Source organism: Heteronotia binoei, chromosome 4, assembly GCF_032191835.1.
Source record: "Heteronotia binoei isolate CCM8104 ecotype False Entrance Well chromosome 4, APGP_CSIRO_Hbin_v1, whole genome shotgun sequence".
In the NCBI taxonomy this organism is placed as follows: Eukaryota; Metazoa; Chordata; class Lepidosauria; order Squamata; family Gekkonidae; genus Heteronotia; species Heteronotia binoei.
In genome coordinates, this window is record NC_083226.1 from 160,818,578 (window position 1) to 160,838,142 (window position 19,565).

The 19,565-nt window shown below is 45.2% G+C and overlaps 1 protein-coding gene across 1 annotated transcript in view; it reads left to right on the forward strand.

Moving 5' to 3' along the window:
• The window catches only part of FECH (ferrochelatase), a 31,834-nt gene extending 12,518 nt beyond the window's left edge, over nucleotides 1-19,316 (forward strand). Inside the window, exons 5-11 of the mRNA XM_060236128.1 lie at nucleotides 5,451-5,585; nucleotides 8,538-8,644; nucleotides 10,799-10,897; nucleotides 12,869-12,976; nucleotides 14,501-14,665; nucleotides 17,332-17,391; nucleotides 18,124-19,316. Coding sequence (XP_060092111.1) covers nucleotides 5,451-5,585; nucleotides 8,538-8,644; nucleotides 10,799-10,897; nucleotides 12,869-12,976; nucleotides 14,501-14,665; nucleotides 17,332-17,391; nucleotides 18,124-18,258 — 809 coding nt within the window. The 3' untranslated portion in view covers nucleotides 18,259-19,316. The remainder of the gene's footprint in view (nucleotides 1-5,450; nucleotides 5,586-8,537; nucleotides 8,645-10,798; nucleotides 10,898-12,868; nucleotides 12,977-14,500; nucleotides 14,666-17,331; nucleotides 17,392-18,123) is intronic.
• Nucleotides 19,317-19,565: the final 249 nt, after the last annotated feature.

Sequence of the window (19,565 nt, forward strand, 5' to 3'; positions counted from 1 at the left end):
CTTACTGTGGCGTGCAAGTTGGAAGCTTTAATAAAAACCCAGGGCTGGGTTCTCGTGAGCATCAAGTTAATCGTTTGGGGAGTGTTATCTGCTCCCGTCAGGCCTCGTCACTCCCTCTGCCTTCACAGTCTGGTTTCCCAAGAAAAAGTTGCCTGTCGTGTTATCTGCTTGGACACCCTTTGCATGTTAACTCCTGCTCCTATTGTATTGGCGGGACTGTCGCTGTTTGCTGCTACGCGGGCTGCATACCTATAATTTATTAGGGAAATACAAGACAGAGGTGGGCAAGCGATGGCATTTGTAGCAGTTATTGCGCTGGGGACTCTGATGTGGTTTTGCCGCCCTTGGAATTCTGTTTGGACTCGATGGCTTGTCTGAGTTTTCCTTTTCAGCCGATATGCTAAAAGTGTGCATCTATTAGAAATAATTTTGTGGCATTTTTGTTGGTTTTGGCCTTCTTGTGTGCGTGTGTCCACGTGCCTGGAAGACTTCTGGCTACCCCTACTGGGGCATGGAAGATATTCAGAGAAGTGGCTTGATGCAGTGTCTTGATACAGCCTGCCTCCGTCTCCCGTTCCTGGTATTCCAAGGAGGTCTCCCTTCCAAGCATTTGCTAGAGTCAGCCCATCTTAGCTTCTATGATCTGACAAAATTGGGCTTGCCTGGGCTACTCAAATTAGGGCGATTTTGGCCTTCTTGAAGAGTGTACGGAGCACATACAAAGAGATGTGCCCATCATGTTTCATTTATTTATTTATTTATTTATTTATTTATTTATTTATTTATTTATTTATTTATTTATTTATTTATTTATTTATATCCTGCCTTTCTCCCCAGTGGGGACCCAAAGCAGCTTGTATCATTCTTCTCTCTTTCATTCTGTCCTCACAACAGCTCTGTAAGGTAGGTGAGATTGAGAGAATGTGACTGAGAAAGTGTATCATCCGGTGAGCTTCCATGACATAAGGGGAGGATTCGAACCTGGGTCTCTCAGATACTAGTCCGACACTCCTATCCGCTAAACCACCCTGGCTATTACATGAAGTAGAATTAGTGACAAAGAGAGGCGTAAACCAAAGAATTGATGGGATTTATTGCAGAGGGAGGGGTAAACATACTTAGTGATTTCCCCCTATTGCAGATAGTAATGTAAATGTGAGCTGGATTATGCCCCAATATCTGTGTATCCTGTCTGCGAATAATAAGGGACAGATTGTTAGAAGTAGAACTAGCTGAATTGTGCAGTCAGTCAGTGCAGCCAATAAGACTTGCTCTCCCCTCAACTATGGGATATTACCTATTGTGGGTCACTAGCTGAATTGTGCAGTGCAGCCAATAAGACTTGCTCTCCCCTCAACTATGGGATATTACCTGTTGTGGGTCACCCTCCCAGTTACCTTTACCAACTTCAGAATTCAACACTACATTGAACCTTTTCACTTGTTAGGCTTAAGATCTTCCCCTCAGCGATCCTAAGGGGAAGAGCCAATGGCACACCTTTCCTCAATAGATTATGTCCCTGTGAACCTATGAAGCTGCCTTATACTGAATCAGACCCCCCAGTCCATCAAAGTCAGTATTGTCTACTCAGACTGGCAGCGGCTCTCCAGGGTCTCAAGCTGAGGTTTTTCACACCTATTTGCCTGGACCCTTTTCAGTTGGAGATGCCGGGGATTGAACCTGGGACCTTCTGCTTACCAAGCAGATGCTCTACCACTGAGCCACCATCCCTGTGCAAGTGGTGCCATCCCATGTGCTATTAGAATGCTGTTAATACATCAATGTATGTACAGCATAGCATTGTATCACCAGTTCTTGGTAGTATTTCAGCTTTACCTGATACACACAAATGGCTTTTTCTGTTAAATAACACTGTCAACAATATTACTGAAACTAGTTCCTCCAAGCAGCTGCACTTACACGTAGTACCATGGTAAACTAAGCTATTTTATGATAATTTAACTCATCACTTACTTTAGAGTGGAATTGAAATACGGAAATACATTTTTACACGTGCATGCTTCATTTCTGCATTTCTTTTTATCTTACTTTTGTCTATGCTAATACCTTTTATAATGCCAATAAAGGAAATTGTGTGCGTGAAGCATACTTAGTGATTTCCCCCTGTTGCAGAGAGTAATGTGAACGTGAGCTGGCTCATGCACCAATATCTGTGTACCCTAGCTGGCCTCTAAGAAGCTCAGGACAACATATGTGGCTCTTCTCTCCTATATCATATCCTCACAATAGCCCTGTAAAGTTGGTTAGGCGGAGACAGTGTGACTCGCCCAAACTTACCCAGCGAGTTTTCCAACAAAGCTGTAGATTAGCTCTGTAAACGATCGTATTCACAGATCCTTTTCGGTATTTTTTTTTATAAACAACAAATATGAGGCAGCGTGAGACCAGAGACCCAGGTCTGAATCTCGACTCTTCCGTTGAAAACGGCTGGGGGATCTTGGGCACATAGTACACGCTTGGCCTACCTCGCAGACAGCTGGTTGTGGAAAACCAGGGCTAGGAATACAGTTGCGGCTGGTTGGTATCAGGAGGTGTGGCCTAATATGCAAATGAGCCCCTGCTGGGATTTTCTACAAAAAGCCCTCTGTGAAACAATGGTGATGTCAGGGGGTGTGGCTTAATATGCAAATGAGTCCCTGCTGGTATTTTTCTACAAAAAAAAAAGCCCTGTGGAAAACAATATTGTAACCTGTGTTAGCTTCCTTTTGGGGGAAAAATTGAAGGTATAAATATTTCACATTGCATTCCCCTTCCGCCCTTTCTCCTTTGGAATTCCAGGGGGCCTCTCAACAGAGATGCCAGTCCAAAGCCCACTGAACTTTCATGCTGAACGTATCCTGTCCCTTCCGAACGCGTCCTTGGGCTCTTCTCCCCACACCGTTCTGTTTGCTATGAAGCGTTTGCTGTGGCACATGTTTTTCTTGCCCTCTTCTGGGAGCCGACCCATTTTCCCTGCTCTATCAGGCCTTCTCCTCCTCTTCTCCCTGACCTTTCAGAGTACTGTAGGAATGGGAGGAGGAGGGGGGCTTGCATTTCTGCATCAGAAGGGAAATGCTGCCTCCCAGTGGCCCAGACAATACAAGACAATAGCCTTTGTTGGCATGATATCGAACATGACAAGGAACCAGTCCCTCCATCAAATGGCAGTTTGCAAATACATTAAGCGCCTTCTAGTACAAACCACCCCGTAAAAAGTCTGCCATGAAAACGTTGTGAAAGCAACATCACTCCAGAGTCGAAAATGACTGGTGCTTGCACAGGGGACTTACCTTTACCTTTTTTTAGTTGCTAAATATAAAAATTTTGCGACAGTTTCAATTACCAATTGGTTCCGAGTTGACAACAGGAAGACAATTTTATATTTGTCAGGCTTCACTGTTTGCTTACTCAGACAGGGGTCAATGAGTATGGAGCACAGTTCAGAGTAAAAAGTACAGTTTAGGAACACGTGTTCTAAAGGTTCTATCTCTGGACATGCACAAGTGCACAGTCTGTTGGCATAGGGAGTTTTATGGAATCTTCCAAGAAGTAGCGCAGATGGTAGCACAGTGAACCTGGCTAGTGAATAGGCTCGTGTTGCCGGGGGGCCAGTGGCCCAAACACAAATGGTCAGCTATCTAAATTATCTGATAATAATAATATTTGTATCCCGCCCTCCCCGCAAGCAGGCTCAGGGCGGCTCACAACACGTAAATACAGTGTACAATAAAACCATATACAATAATTACAATTTCAGTTATAAAATCATCCTTAAAATCATTAAAAATTTACATTAAGATTAAGATTATGGTGCTATAGTTAAGATCTTCCATAAAATCCAGTGACTAAAACATAAAACATATCCAGCAGGACTTTCTTGGCTTGGTATTAAGTGAAGGCTATTTTAAAGAGGTGGGTCTTGCAGGCCCTGCGGAATTGGTCTAAACATCGCAGGGCCCGTACCTCCTCCGGGAGTTGGTTCCACAGTAGGGGAGCCACTATGGAGAAGGCCCGATCCCGGGTGGACTTCAATCTGGCCTCCCTTGGCCCAGGGATATTGCACCTGCATTCACATTTGTCATTTGATAATTGCAGTGTCGCATAAAGTCTTAACAGGCATGTAAAACAGTCAAACCCCCCCCCCCCAATTTTTTAAAAAACCATGTGCTTCAAGGTTTAGCAGGACAGGTGCCTACGTGACCTGGCTCCATAGAGAAACATATGTTTTTATGTATGTATATCTGCCTTTTGCCCCATTGAGGCCCAAAGCAGCTTACATCATTCTCCTCACTTCTCTTTTACCCTCACGACAACTCTGTCAGGTAGGTTAGGCTGAGAATGTGACTGGCCCAGGATCACCCAGAAAGCTTCGGTGGTACAAGTAGGGATTTGAACCTGGATTTTCCAAATCCTAGGCTGACACTTTAACCGCTACACCATGCTGGTGCTTAAAGAAGCAGGAAAAAGCTGCAGTATGAGATGCCAGAATTCTTGTTGTCTGGAATTTCCTTCCTGAACTAGAACTTAAAATTTTCGAAGATAGTGTGGATCTTATATGTAGCAGCTGAAACATTCCCTGTTCCTTGACACGTAGCTAGGAATTTTACTGTTATCGTTCCTTTTAGTTAACTTGTTATTTGTGAAAGAATAAATACAAATTGTGATTTTAAAAAATTCCCTGTTCTTTCAGCCTCTTCAGTTAGGATCAGTGTTCCCTCGAAGCTGAGCTAGTGTGAGCTAGCTCACAAATTTTTAGCCTCCTGCTCACACATTTTTGTCTCAGCTCAGGAAAAATTACCCTAGAGCAAACTAATTTATGCAGTAGCTCACAACTTTCATGCCAGTAGCTCACAAAGCAGAATTTTTGCTCACAAGACCCCACAGCTTAGAGGAAACATTGGTTAGGACATATTTTTCAGACCTCCCTTCCTCCCCACCCGATCGTCTTCGTTGCCTTCCTTTGAACCAGGTTGAAAAGACGGAACTGAAGGGGAAAGGCAAGAAGGAAGGGGTGTGGTTAGAGAGAGGGAAGAGCCAGAATTGAGGCGCCAGTGTGGAGGAGTGACAAAAAGAGTGTGGGCAGTTATATTGTTCTCCTAAGCCCACAAAAACTGGGAGCCAGGCTTGTTAACATATGGAGCAGAGGTCCATCAGTGGACTTGTTGGAACTTTTTGTCTGGGGCAGTGATGCTCTGTATTCTTGGCGCTTCGGGGAGGGGGCAACAGTGAAAGAGCTTCTAGTGTCCTGGCCCCACTGGTGGATCTCCTGATGGAGCCTGGGGGTTTTGGCCACTGTGTGACACAGAGTGTTGGACTGGATGGGCCATTGGCCTGATCCAACATGGCTTCTCTTATGTTCAGAGTGCCAAACTTAGGAAATGCTCAAGAACATAAGAGATTTCTTCCCAGTTAACCAGGCAGTAAAGTCACCTGATGCCTTCTCTTTCCAGCTCCCCACAAATACTATATCGGCTTCCGTTATGTCCACCCTCTGACAGAAGAAGCAATTGAGCTGATGGAGCAAGAGGGCATCGAACGGGCCATCGCTTTCACACAGTATCCACAGTTCAGCTGCTCGACCACAGGTGAGTGTGTACTTGAAGGAAGTGTCCAGCTCCCAGCCTTCAAAGCTCAGCTTGATCTCTTGTAGGCATTAGCTTTGAGACTACTCTTTAAACATTGCAGCTGAGGCCTAGAATATGTGAGATAATTGCAAGTAAGAAGTATGTTCTCTGGATGGACAAAAAGAAATATGCCTTTACACAGCGAGTGATGAAAATGTGAAATTTACTGCCAGAAAATGTATTGATGGCCACAGGCATAGAATGCTTTAAAAGGGGATTAGACCGATTCATGGAAGATAGCAGGGCATTTTTTTAGCAGGAACACACAGAAACAGAGTTCCGGCTGGCTTGGAATCGGGGGGTGTGGCCTGATATGCAAATGCGCTGCTGCTGGGCCTTTTCTATAAAAAAAGCTGTGTGGAACAATGGTGGTGCCAGGGGATGTGGCCTAATATGCAAATGAGCTCCTGCTGGGCTTTTTATACTAAAAGGCCCAGTGTGAAACAATAGTGGTCTCAGAGGGTGTAGCCTAATATGCAAATGAGCTCCTGCTGGGCCTTTTCCACAAAAAAGCCCAGAAGATAGGTCTATCAATGGCTACTAGCCATGGAGACTGAAGGGAACCTCCATATCCAGAGGCAGTCAGCCTCTGAATCCCAGTGCCAGGAGGCAACATCAGGGGAAGGCCTTGGCCTCTATGCCCTGTTGTTGGCCGTCCAGAGGAACTGGTTGTCCACTGTGTGAGGCAGGATGCTGGACTAGATAGACTACTGGTCTGTCCCAGCAGGGCTCATATTTTACCTCTCTGTTGAGAAAGTGCAGTCTGGCATTGGGAGAAGGGGGGCCAGACTTGTAGGTTATTTCATTTCACGTGAAGCTTCTTTATACTGAATCAGGCCCTTGGGCCATCAAGGCCAGCATTGTCTACTCAGAGTAGCAGCAGCTCCCCAGGGTCTGAGATGGAGGCCTTTCACATCACCTCTTCTTGACTGGAGATGCCAGGGATTGAACCAGGGACCTTCTGAATGCCAAGCAAGTACTCTACCACAGGGGTGTCGAACTCATTTGTTATGAGGGCCGGATCTGACATAAATGAGACCTTGCTGGGCCAGGCCATGTGTGTCATAAAATATAATGACAGGTAACAGAGGTATAAACTTTATAAAGGACACAAACACAAAGATTTTTTTAAAACTTTAAAAAAAAACATACTTAAAATATCAGCACCTGTTGGTCTTAAAGGTCCTTTCTTTCTATTTCTCCCATGCAATCCAGGCTCAGTTGCACAGCAGAGCTATTGAGCCAAGCCTCTCTTCCTTCTATTGGCTGAGTCATCTCCCCCTCTTGGTCCTCTGGGGAAGGAAAGAGCCAGAGTTTCCTTTGAAGCAAGCTATCCCTTCCCCTTTCTTCCCTGAGGAGCCTCAGCCAATGGAGAAAACAGAGGCTTTGCTCTGTAGCTCCTGTGCAACTAAGAAAGCTGTGATGCAGAAGGAAGCAAGAGGGAGGTAGAAGGAAGCAGATGACAGCGAGTTGTTTGGGGGCCTGATTCGGCCTCTGGGCTGCATGTTTGACACCCCTGCTCTACCACAAGGCCATGGCCCTTCCAATCTAGCTAAAACCCCATCGTTTCTCCCTCCTTTTTAGTTTACTTTGCATTCTGAACAATGCCTTAAATCGGACTTCTGTCCTTCCTGTCTTACAAGGAGCTCAGGGTGTCAGACCACCTTCTCCTCTCTTATCCACACAACAACCCTGTGAGGTAGGTTAGGCTGAGTGAGAATGACTGACCTAAGGTCACCCAGCAAGTTTCCACAGCAGAATAGAGATGTGGATCTAGGTCTCTCCAGTCCTGGGCTGTCCCTCTAACTGCAACATGACACCATCTCTCCCAAGGGTACATTTGGACACCTGAAGTCGAAGTGATAGATTTATGTGTGTGGTGCTGCTTGGGTTGGCAGGGCAGGAGGCGATCATGTTGCAGAGCCAGGCTGGCAAGGTGGAAGAGCTTCCCTGAGCAACTCTGAACAGACTCAGGGTCTCGTGTCAGTTGTGCTGCAATCCATGCAAAGCAGTGATGTGCACTTTCTAGCATGATGGCACAGAATCCTCAGGGACAACAGGTGTTTGGTGTGCAAGCTAAGTCTGTAATGGCTTTGCCCAGATTGCAACCCTGTTGAATGGCTGAACTCCTGCAGTTGCCTAGGGTGGGGAGGGAGCTCTTTTAAGGACTTGGGTAGTTTATATGCAGGAACAGAATCAGGAAGGTATGCATAAGTCAAGCCTCAGAGAGGGGGGTATTCCCGAGGCAAGGTGCCACTACAGGAAATGCCCTGTCTATAGTCGCCACCCTCCTGACCTCTAAAAGTAGGGGCCCAGAGAGCACAATTAGGGAAGTGGAGTGTATCTTATAGTAGCATTTAAACTAATTCTTCTTGAAATTGCGTTCTGCTGTTGGTGGAAGTGGTATTTTAAGAATCTAATATTCACCTGCTACAGCAGGGAGCCAGTTAGGTGCAGTGGGTAAATGCGCAGACTCTTATCTGGGAAAACCGGGTATGATTCCCGATTTCTCCACTTGCAGCTGCTGGAATGGCCTTGGGTCAGCTATAGCTCTGGCAGAGGTTGTCCTTGAAAGGGCAGCTTCTGGGAGAGCGCTCTCAGCCCTCACCTACCTCACAGGGTGTCTGTTATGGGAGAGGAAGATAAAGGAGATAGTGAGCCACTCTGAGATTCAGAGTGAAGGGTAGGCGGGATATAAATCCAATATCATCATCTTCTCTTCTCCAGCAGAGACACCCAGGGAAGCTCCCAAGGAGAGCTTGCTTGTCACAAGAATCAGATATATTGTCATTAAACATGTAAGATCTGTGTGCTTCATGTATGTTCCCTGTTTGATAAGTAGTAGATTTGGTGTGCTGAAACCCCTGTGGGTCACCCTTCCTGCCAATGTTCGTGATTTGTTTTGCCTTTCAGGGAGCAGTTTAAATGCCATCTATCGCCACTATAACACCAAAGGGGCAAAGCCAAAGATGAAGTGGAGCACCATAGATCGGTGGCCGACGCATCCCCTTCTGATTCAGGTATGGCACTCTTGCAGTGGGGAGCAAAGCTAGGGGAGTGACGATTAACAGTGCAAAACACCCAGAGCTGCCTTATTCTGAGACTGACTAACACAACCAATAGGTTCTAGTGACAGAAATTACTAACAGTTTACAAAATTCAGTTGTATTAAAGGCAAAGACAATATTATCACAAATTCCAAAAGAACATTAATAGGGTGTGTATGCCATTAGTTACACATGAGAGAATCTCTGGAGAGCCAGTTTGGTGTAGTGCTTAAGTGTGTGGACTCTTATCTGGGAGAACCGGGTTTGATTCCCCACTCCTCCACTTGCACCTGCTAGCATGGCCTTGGGTCAGCCATAGCTCTGGCAGAGGTTGTCCTTGAAAGGGCAGCTGCTGTGAGAGCCCTCTCCAGCCCCACCCACCTCACAGGGTGTCTGTTGCGGGGGAGGAAGGTAAAGGAGATTGTGAGCCGCTCTGAGACTCTTCGGAGTGGAGGGCGGGATATAAATCCAATATCATCATCATCTTCTTCCATTTTATACTACTGACAAAGTTCCATGTAAGGATATATCTTCTTAAACTTGATGTAAAGATAGTCCCTTGTGCAAGTACCAGTCATTTCCAACTCTGGGGTGACGTCACATCACGACGTTTTCATGGCAGACTTTTTTTATGGGGTGGTTTGCCATTGCCTTCCCCAGTCATCTACACTTTCCCCCCAGCAAGCTGGGTACTCATTTTACCAACGTCGGAAGGATGGAAGGCTGACTCAACTTTGAGCTGGCTACCTGAACCCAGCTTCCACCGGGATCAAACTCAGGTCGTGAACAGAGCTCATCGTGTAGATGACTGGGGAAGGTAGTGGCAAACCACCTCGTAAAAAGTCTGCTGCGAAAACATTGTGATTCGACATCACCTGAGAGTCGGAAGCGACTGGTGCTTGCACAGGGGACTGCCTTTTAAACTTGGTGTAGCCGCACATAAAAATATAATCCTTACAGGGAGTCGACTTGACATGCCTGTTTCAAAGCTTTCCTCAAGCAAGGGATATTCCAATTGTGAAAAATACTTCAGTAGTTGAGTTTCCAAACAATTCTTCAAGCAATACAATATTTCAACTGCCATGAACTCTTTGAAGCAATCTTAATATATTCCAAAAAGGACACTAGGTCTCTACCACAATCTCTAAACCAGCACTCACAACGGCTCAAGGCAGTACTGCAGAGCATTAAAAGCAGGAATGCAGTGCATTAAAACTCTACTCTCAACCCCAAGAAACTCTATCTAACAACTTGTTCTTTCCTCTCCGAATTTAAATGTCACCAGGCATTAATGATAAACTTAGTTTTGCTCCATCAAGGACAGCATTGTCTGTGCAGACGGCAGTAGCTCTTTGGGGTCTCACATCACCTACTACCTGACAGTGTTCCTTCTTAGCTGAGTTAGTATGAGTTAGCGCACAGTTTTTTAGCCTCCGGCTTACACATTTTTGTTTTAGCTCAGGAAAAATGGCCTGAGAGCAAACTAATTTACGCAATAATTTTAATGCCAGTAGCTCACAAAGTAGAGGGATCCTTTTAGCTGGAGAATCTTTAACACGTGGAATTCACTGTCGCAGGAAATGGTGACAGCTACAAGCATAGATAGCTTCAAGAGAGGACTGGATTGGCTATTGGTCCACGATTGGCTGTTGGTCCACGATTGGCTATTAGGCACAAGGTATAGATGGAACTGTCTGTCTGTGGCAGTGATGCTCTGTATCCTTGGTGCTTGGGGGGCAACAGTGGGAGGGCTTCTGGATTTCTGGTCCCACTGGTGAGCCTCCTGATGGCACCTGGGTTTTGGGCCACAGAGTCTTGGACTGGATGGGCCACTGGCCTGATCCAACATGGCTTCCCTTATGTTCTCATGAGATGCCAAGGATTGAACCTGGGACTTTTCACATGCACAGCAAAGGCTCTAACTCTGAGCTGTGGCTGCTCCCAAATTGGCTACTAAAGGCATCAGGCCCTGAGCCTAATAGGCCCATGTTGTAAACGTAAGATGGCCAAAGAAAATCACAGAATTTGATATTCAGCTCCTGGATTCTGTTTGAGCAATTGTTCTCATGATTGGAGGAGTCAGCCTTGACCTTGCGACACGTGACTTCCTTTGATTTGTGTGTCCAGTGTTTTGCAGAGCACATCCAGAAGGAGCTGGAGTTGTTTCCACCCGAAAAGAGGAAAGACGTTGTCATACTTTTCTCCGCTCACTCCCTACCTATGTCTGTGAGTAGCAAAAAGCCATTCGGGAAGGGATTGAACCTCTCCCTCAAGAAGGGCCTTATTCTTTTTTTCAGCTTCGTTGATTTGTTTTGGGTGGGGGGAGGCACTGCACAACTTGGACCCGTTCCTCAGTTGGTCATTCACCAGGCAAAAAGGCTGATGTGGTGGAGCGATAGGAAGGCCCGGGAAAAAACTGAAACGGGAGGGGGGGGCTTTTCCTCCCAAAGTCACTTTTTCCTGGAAAAATGGAGGGGGGGGGAGAGGATTATGGAACATTTTCTTTTACAGTGGTAAATAACATGTTTATGACAAGGTATTTGTATATTTAATCCTCCAATATTATTACTAAAACCTATGTAACATAAAGCCTTTTACGTAGGATTATGGAAACTATCAAAAGTATTGCAATTCCTGTATGCTGTCTAAGCAAATGCTGGGAAACTATTCAGATATTGAGGACACAATTCTCAAATGCAAGAGAAGGATGCATTTCCATGTTTAGGGTGCACTGCAGTTGTTAAAAGAGAAAGAAAAAGTTTCAGTTTTCCTTTTTTGCTTGTGGGCTTCATCTTGTTGGTATAGAATAAAGTAAGATTCCAGTAGCAGCTTTAAGACCAACAAGATTTTATTCAAGGTATAAGCGTATGTGTGTACCACATGAAAGCTTATACCTTGAATAAAGCTTCGTTGGTCTCAGGGCTTTTTTGGTAGAAGAAGCCTAACAGGAACTCATTTGCATATTAGGTCACACCCCCTAACATCACCATTGCTTTGTGCAGGGCTTTTTGTGTGCAAAAAGCCAAGCAGGAACACATTTGCATATTAGGCCACACCCCCTGATGCCAAGCCAGCCGGAACTGCATTCCTGCTCAAAAAGAGCCTTGGTTGGTCTCAAAGCTGCTACTGGACCCAGAGTGTGTTTTGTTGCTTCAGACCAACGTGGCTACCCACCTGGATCGATCTTGTTGGCATAATTGGTGGATCTGTTTCTGTCCTCTCAGTTGTTTGTACTATGGAGGAGTAGAAGGATTAGAGGAAATAAATAATGTTCTTAGTTTTGTTATGTTGATGCCAGTAGTAACTGTGGGATCAGAAAACTGGTTTTTTGTTCCTTTTCACCTTTCCAGCCCGCATCTCAACTAGAGCAAAGATTTTGCTTTTCTTGGGTATGTGGTGCCATCTCGTGGTCAGCAGTAGCAAAACAAGTGGTTCAAATGTTGCTACAGCACATCTGATAAGGATCTTGAGGTTCAGGCATATTGCTTCAGTTGAAGGATAGTTCACAGTGATTTTTAATTCTCCCTCTCCCAATAAAGAACACTTTGGCTTAAAGTATAACTTTGGATTTGGGTACCTTTTAAAAAAAAAAACAAATTTTGATTCCTCTGTATAGGGGTGTGAACGTTGAAAAATGAAGAAAGCTGACAGGAAGAAAGTAGATTAGTTCGAAATGCGGTGTTGAAGGAGAATGTTATCGATATCATGGACCAGGGGTGGAATTCTAGCAGGAGCTCCTTTGCATATTAGGCCACACCCCCTGATGTAGCCAGTCCACCAAGAGCTTCCAAGGCTCTTTTTTGTAAGCTCTTGGAGGATTGGCTACATCAGGGGGTGTGGCCTAATATGCAAAGGAGCTCCTGCTAGAATTCCACCCCTGGCATGGACTACTGAAAAGACAAGTCAGTGAGTTCTAGATTGAATCAAGCCTGAACTCTGCTTAGAAGCAAAAATGGCTGAATTGAGGCTATCATTCATCAGTCACATCCTGAGAAGAGAAAGAGTCGCTGGAAAAGCACTAATGGTAGGAAAAGAGGAAAGAGATCCGACAGGAGATGGATGGACTCAGTCAAGGAAGCCACAGCCCACAGTTTGCCAGACCCTGAGCATGTGGTAGAGTCTGAAATATTTCCGGCATGTGCTTTAATGTCAAAGGAATGTGTTTAAGAGCTGAAGCTTTTCATTGTCATGTCACAGGTAGTTAATCGAGGTGATCCATATCCCCAAGAGGTGGGAGCTACTGTCCAGAGGGTTATGGAGAAACTCAACTACTCCAACCCTTACAGGCTGGTGTGGCAATCCAAGGTATGGAATAGATGGGAGCTTCTACAGCTCTCTAAATCAAAAACATTCTACGCTTGATGGCTGATTGATCGTCTCTGCTGCTGTTATTAACGTGTGCTCGGTGCTGTATGTTGTAAGGAAATTCAGTGGTCCCTGCCTGGATGCCTTGCAGTTCTACGGGTCAAGTGAAACATTCAGAAAAGTCAAGGGACTTCTGCTGGACAATACCATTTTGTGATGCTGGTGGGGGGATGCTTGCTTGTGTCCAAAGCACTCTGCAGGAGGAAACGTGGCACCTTAGGAAGAAGGCTATACCAGGGGTGGCCAAACTTGCTTAACGTAAGAGCCACATAGAATAAATATCAGATGTTCAAGAGCCACAAGACGTGAACATCAGATATTTGAGAGCTGGGAGAGAGGAAGGAAGTAGGATGGATGGAGGAGGGAGGGAGAGTTGGAAAGAAAACAACTTTAACTTTAAATGCATTCTCCAAGCTGCTGGCTGGCTCAGCTTGGAGAAGTGACTTAAAGAGAAATGCCTTTTCCAAGCTGGCTGATGGGGTGGTGGGGACTTTGAGAGCCACAGTTTGGCCACCCCTGGACTATATTCTAATCCTAATTCCTGATGCACTGACTTCCTGTCGGAAGGGCACATTTGTCCTATGATGCTTAACTGCCTGTAGTTGGAATAGGAGCTGTTTGGTGTACCGTCTGTGTTAATTTCAGGAGGGCTGGTGCCGGGGCTTTTTTTTGTAGAAAAAGCCCAGCAGGAACTCATTTGCATATGAGGCCACACCCATTGGTGTCACCATTGTTTCACACAGTAGGAGTTCATTTGCATATTAGGCCACACCCCCTGAGCCCTGTCCTGGATGCCTGAGGCTAGCCCAACGTCACCTGATCTTGGAAGCTAAGCAGGGGCTGACCTGGTTAGTATTTGGATGGGAGACCACCAAGGAAGTTCAGGCAAGCCACCTCTGAATGTCTTTTTCCTTTTTTCCAATTAACATTTTTATTGAACTTTAACCATGATACAACGGTCCTTTAAACCTTGAAAGTGACAGAGGATTTGTTATAGTAACAGGTATGCATGTCTAAGGTATAGGATTTAACCATTAAAATTTGCAGTATTTTGTGTAAACAATAGGGTGGAAATAATTATGAATTGCTTAACTTAGCTTAAAATCTACCTGGAAAATAGTAAAGTAACTAAAAAGATACTTATTTCCTAAAAGTATATTAATGATCGGTACATAAGATTACTTGGTATAATCGCCTGTTGAGTTAAAAAGGTAACTAATGGGAACCAAGGGATGGATTACAATTTTTTTTCTCATAAGATGACAAAGAAGAGGTGTTATAACAACCAAAGGCAATTTTACTATAAGTAAAACGTTCCCAAATTTTGTCATACCAATTGTTGAGTGTAGGTATGCGTTCTTCCTTCCATTTTTTTGCAATTAAAGTTTTTGCTTGAAAACCCCATGTGACTTCATAGCACGCTCTACCCCCAAAAATGCTTGCTGTCTTGCTTCTTTGTCCTAGGTGGGTCCTATGCCATGGCTGGGTCCTCAGACAGATGAGACCATCAAAGGGCTCTGCCAAAGGGGGAAGAGGAATATTTTGTTGGTTCCGATAGCATTTACCAGCGACCACATCGAAACCCTCTATGAACTGGACATTGAGTACTCTCAGAAGTTAGCCACGGAGGTAAAAACTCATGAAATTGCCTTGTGCTGAGTCAGACTGTTGATTTCTGCAGGTTGGTCTTGTCTATTTTGAGTGCCAGCAGCTCTCCAGGGTCTCAGGCTGAGGTCTTTCATATCCGGTACTACCTGGTCCTTTCAAGTGGAGACGACAAGGATCAGACTTGAACTTTGTATGAGAAGTAGATGTGCAGTCACTGAACCATGGTCCTGTCCTGAGCAAAGCTGCCACATTTGGAAACAGATTATTGATAGGTCAAGATCGTCTGGTCTGATCAGTGATGGCTCTCTAGCACAGAGGTCCCCAACCTTTTTGGCACCAGGGACCGGTTTTGAGAAAGACAATTTTTCCACGGACTTGGGTGGGCGGGCAGTGGTTTCAGGATGATACAATTGTGCACTTTATTTCTATTAGTTTGGTATAATGATTAAGTGTGTGGACTCTTATCTTGAGCTGGGGGGAAACATAAGACTCAGGGTGGAGCAACGCTAGTGGGAAATCGAACGAAGTCTTTGGAGGGGGAAGAAAGGGCAATGAGGCAAGGGAGTGGCACAGAGGCGCTGGAAGGACTTTTTAATTTTGTCAGCCCCCCCCCCCCTGCAATTTCCCCAATGCCCCCAACTGAAAAAATCCTGGCTGTGGGCCTGCTCTCCAGGGTCTTGGCCAGAGGTCCTTCACACCACCTCCTTACCTGATCATTTCAACTGGAGAGGCTGGGGATTCAGCATGGGGCCTTCTACATTCAAAGCAAAGGCTCTGCTGCTGAGAAGTGGCCCAGCATCTACAGCAAAACCAAGGCTTTTTTTTTGTAGCAGGAACTTCTTTGCCTATTAGGCCACACCTCCCTGATGTAGCCAATCCTCCACGAGCTTATAGAGCTCTTAGTGCAGGGTGTACGGTAAGCTCCAGGAGGATTGACTACATCAGTGGGTGTGGCCTAATATGCAAAGGAGTTCCTGCTACAAAAAAAAGCCCTGGCATATATTGGGTACAGCTGCCAAGACCATTTGCTGTTTCTACCCAGTAGCAGTTCTGACCCCAGGATCTGATGATGGAAGGTCTGTAGTTGCAGTTCCTAGCATGTGTTGTGGGAAGCAAGCCCTTTTCAACTGGATGATTTTTTTCTTCTGCACATTTATTTGTATCCCTGCCTTTCTCCCGAACGGGGGCCCAAAGCGACTGGCATTCTTCTCCTCTCCTGCCTTTTATCTTCACAACAACCCTGTGTGGTTGGTTAGGCTGAGAGTGTGGGATTGGCCCAAGGTCACCTAAGCCTGTTTTGGATCAGGCTGCATGCATGTTAAGGTGCTGCTGGTAAATATGCAGAGTGGATTGTGGGTGCATATATTATTGGCCGTAGTGAAAAAATTCAAGTGCTTGATTATTATGCAGAAACGTGAGTGGCAGGGTTGGGAGTAGAAACAATTGTTGCCAGTGCTTTGAGAAAAGGGAAGAGGTCCTTTGTCAATCTAGTAATGTCTCCATACAGAGGACCTGAAAAGTTCAGTAGACTATTTGTAATATTCAGTGTACTTTATCAGAATCTCCAGGCTAGCTTGCATCTCATCAGGGAACTCCTAGTACTTAACATACTCCTCCAAAGCAACTTAATTAGCGTGCACCTCATTAGACAATTTATAGTCCCTGGTGTAAAAGAAGAAGACTGCACATTTATACCCCACCCTTCTCTCTGAATTAGAAACTCAGAGCAGCTTACAATCTCCTATATCTTCTTCCCCCACAACAGACTCCCTATGAGGTAGGTGGGGCTGAAAGAGCTCTCCCAGAAGCTGCCCTTTCAAGGACAACTCCTATGAAAGCTATGACTAACTCAAGGCCATTCCAGCAGCTGCAAGTGGAGGAGTGGGGAATCAAACCCGGTTCTTTCAGAGTCCGCACACTTAACCACTACACCAAACTGCCCTTTCAAGGACAACCTCTGCCAGAGCTATGGCTGACCCAAGGCCATTCCAGCAGGTGCAAGTGGAGAGTGGGGAATCAAACCCGGTTCTCCCAGATAAGAGTCCGCACACTTAACCACTACACCAAACTGCCCTTTCAAGGACAACTCCTACGAGAGCTATGACTAACTCAAGGCCATTCCAGCAGCTACAAGTGGAAGAGTGGGGAATCAAACCCGGCTCTCTCAGATAAAAGTCCAAGCACTTAACCACTACACCAAACTGGCTGTCTTGTATACTACTCAGGCAAGCTTTCATCTCATCAGAATAAGGAGATTACCACTTTACATTGACAGGCATGTCTCCTTTGGTACATTTTACTTCTGTAACTCCATTTTCTATACCTGTGACTTTGCAGCACAAGCTTTTATTTTGGATTGATTGACGAATGTTTTCCGTTGTAAAATGTGGATGAATGTTGTAGTAGATTGATGGGGAAAGGTGGTTAATAATTAGTGTTAATGTTTGCCATAGAATTCAATCCAAGAAAAATTTCAGTGAAGAAAAAACAAGAAAATGATTATTTTTTTTATTTTGTATGCTTATTCTTGATATGGATATTACCACCGTAGCATAGGATCAGGACAGGAAAATTGATATCTCACTATTTCGATGATGTATGTTCAAGCCCAGCGTTAGCAATCCGGATCATTGAACTATCCATAGTATAGTGGTACCATGCTTTAACCCTTCGTTCTCCTTTCCCAGTGTGGGATTGAAAACATCAGAAGAGCAGAATCTCTCAACGGAAGTCCTCTGTTTGCCAAGGTAATTACAATGAGCAGTCCACATCTGGGGTTGTTAGCTGTTTGGTATGAAATACTACACACAATCAAATCTTGATTCCGGTAATGATCCCATCAGTTTATAGTCGACCAAGTGTTTTGGATTTTAAAAAGCAGAAATCTGCACCAGAAATACATGTGAATGGATTGTGCAGTGAAGGAACACTTCCTGACCCTTTTTAACTGGAGATGCCAGGGACCGAACCTGGGACCTTCTGCATGATGATGACGATGATGATATTGGATTTATATCCCACCCCCCCACCCCCACTTTGAATTTCAGAGTCTCAGAGCAGGTCACAATCTCCTTTATCTTCCTCCCCCACACCAGACACCCTGTGAGGTGGGTGGGGCTGAGAGGACTCTCACATCAGCTGCCCTTTCAAGGACAACTCCTGTGAAAGCTATGGCTGACCCAAGGCCATTCCAGCTGGTGCAAGTGGAGGAGTGGGGAATCAAACCCAGTTCTCCCAGATAAGAGTCCACGCAATTAACCACTACACCAGACTGACTCTCATGCCTCTTCATGCCAAGCAGAGGTTCTTCCACTAAGCCACAGCCCCTCTGCAGTAGTATTTCTCAAGTCCTGTGCAAAGTTTTGTGATTTTTTTGTTCTCTTTTACTAGCCCTCACTTGCCATTACTTGCTTTTGCTGATCTTTGGAAGCTTGACATTAACAATTTCAATTTTTTTTTAAAAAAAAACATTTTTTCAGGCACTGGCAGACTTAGTCTGTTCCCATCTGCAGTCGAACGAAATCTGCTCCAAGCAGTTGACCCTCAGCTGCCCGCTCTGCGTGAATCCCGTCTGCCGCGAGATGAAATCTTTCTTTACCAGTCAAGAGCAATGATGTGTGCTTTTACGGAGGCGATACCTTCGGATGAAGAAGCCCTGTGGATTTTGAGAATCTTCCTCTGCGCTCTTTCTTCAGCTCCTCGATTTGGACCGTTTCACACACGATTGTGTTTGTGTGTGTCCATTGTGAAGCAGCCCTGGACCCCGAGGAGTGGTTTACACTGGGATGCAAGAGGGAAGAACTTGAGACTTGTTTTCTTTTCTGTTGAGGGATCTAGTGCGGAAGGGAAGTAGCCAGGGGTGGAATTGTAGCAGAAACTCCTTTGCATAGTAGGCCACACACCCCTGATGTAGCCAATCCTCCAAGAGCTTAGGAGGCTCTTTTTTGTAAGCTCTTGGAGGATTGGCTACATCAGGGGTGTGTGGCCTAATATTCAAAGGAGCTCCTGCTAGAACTCCATGCCTGGAAGTCACTTCTAAGGACTCCATCCTGCAGAGTGCGGAGAACACTCGGCTCCCTCTAGAACAGATAAGCGTGGCAGGGGAAGACGAGGGCTCTTCGTATTCCTCAGTATCAGTCCCAGCAGTTCCCTTTTCGGCCTACCAAGAGCTGAAATGTTACATGTTGGACTCCCCCAGCCACTTACACTGGGGTTTAGTTCTGTTGATTTAATTGATGCTGTTTGAGGAGAAACGGCTGGTGGCTTTTGGTTCTGTGGGAGGGGCCCGTCCTCCAGCCTAGTTCTGTCCAGTCCAGAAAGCCTGCTCCAGAGATCTGGACCTGAGAATTTCTACCTAGATCTCTGAGAGCTCTTAATATGCACTTATATTTACATCAAGCCTTCCAGGTAGGATAAACTACTATTTTTTGAGGTCCTGTTTTTGGAGCTCTGTAGCAAATTCATTGAGCAGCTGATTGCCTTTACTTTTTTTTTTAATGAACAAGTGACATCTAAGGGTTTTTTAATGGCCTGTGTACATTTTAAAAAAAAAAAGAGGTTGGTTTTTGTTTTTTTATGTTGTGTTTCTTTTCACATGAAAGTGATTCTGCTGCAGCCCAAAAAAGGTTTTGCCCCCTGCATACAACCAAATAATAACTGAATCATACCCAAACTGCATTCTGCATACTTTTCTTTGCAGGGATTTCAGCGGTACATGAAGAAAAGATTTCTCTCCCCCTCTCTCCTTTTTAAAAAAGGAAGTGGATGCCTCTTCAGATTTGGGCATGAAGCCGACTGTAAGCACACTGAATGGTAGCGGGGATGTTTGTGGGTAGTTTTGCCGAATACTGATGTGCCTTCCCAGCTCCTAGAGGAGTTTTGGGTTACTAGCCTTGCAGGAACGTTTCTTCCTTGCAGTATG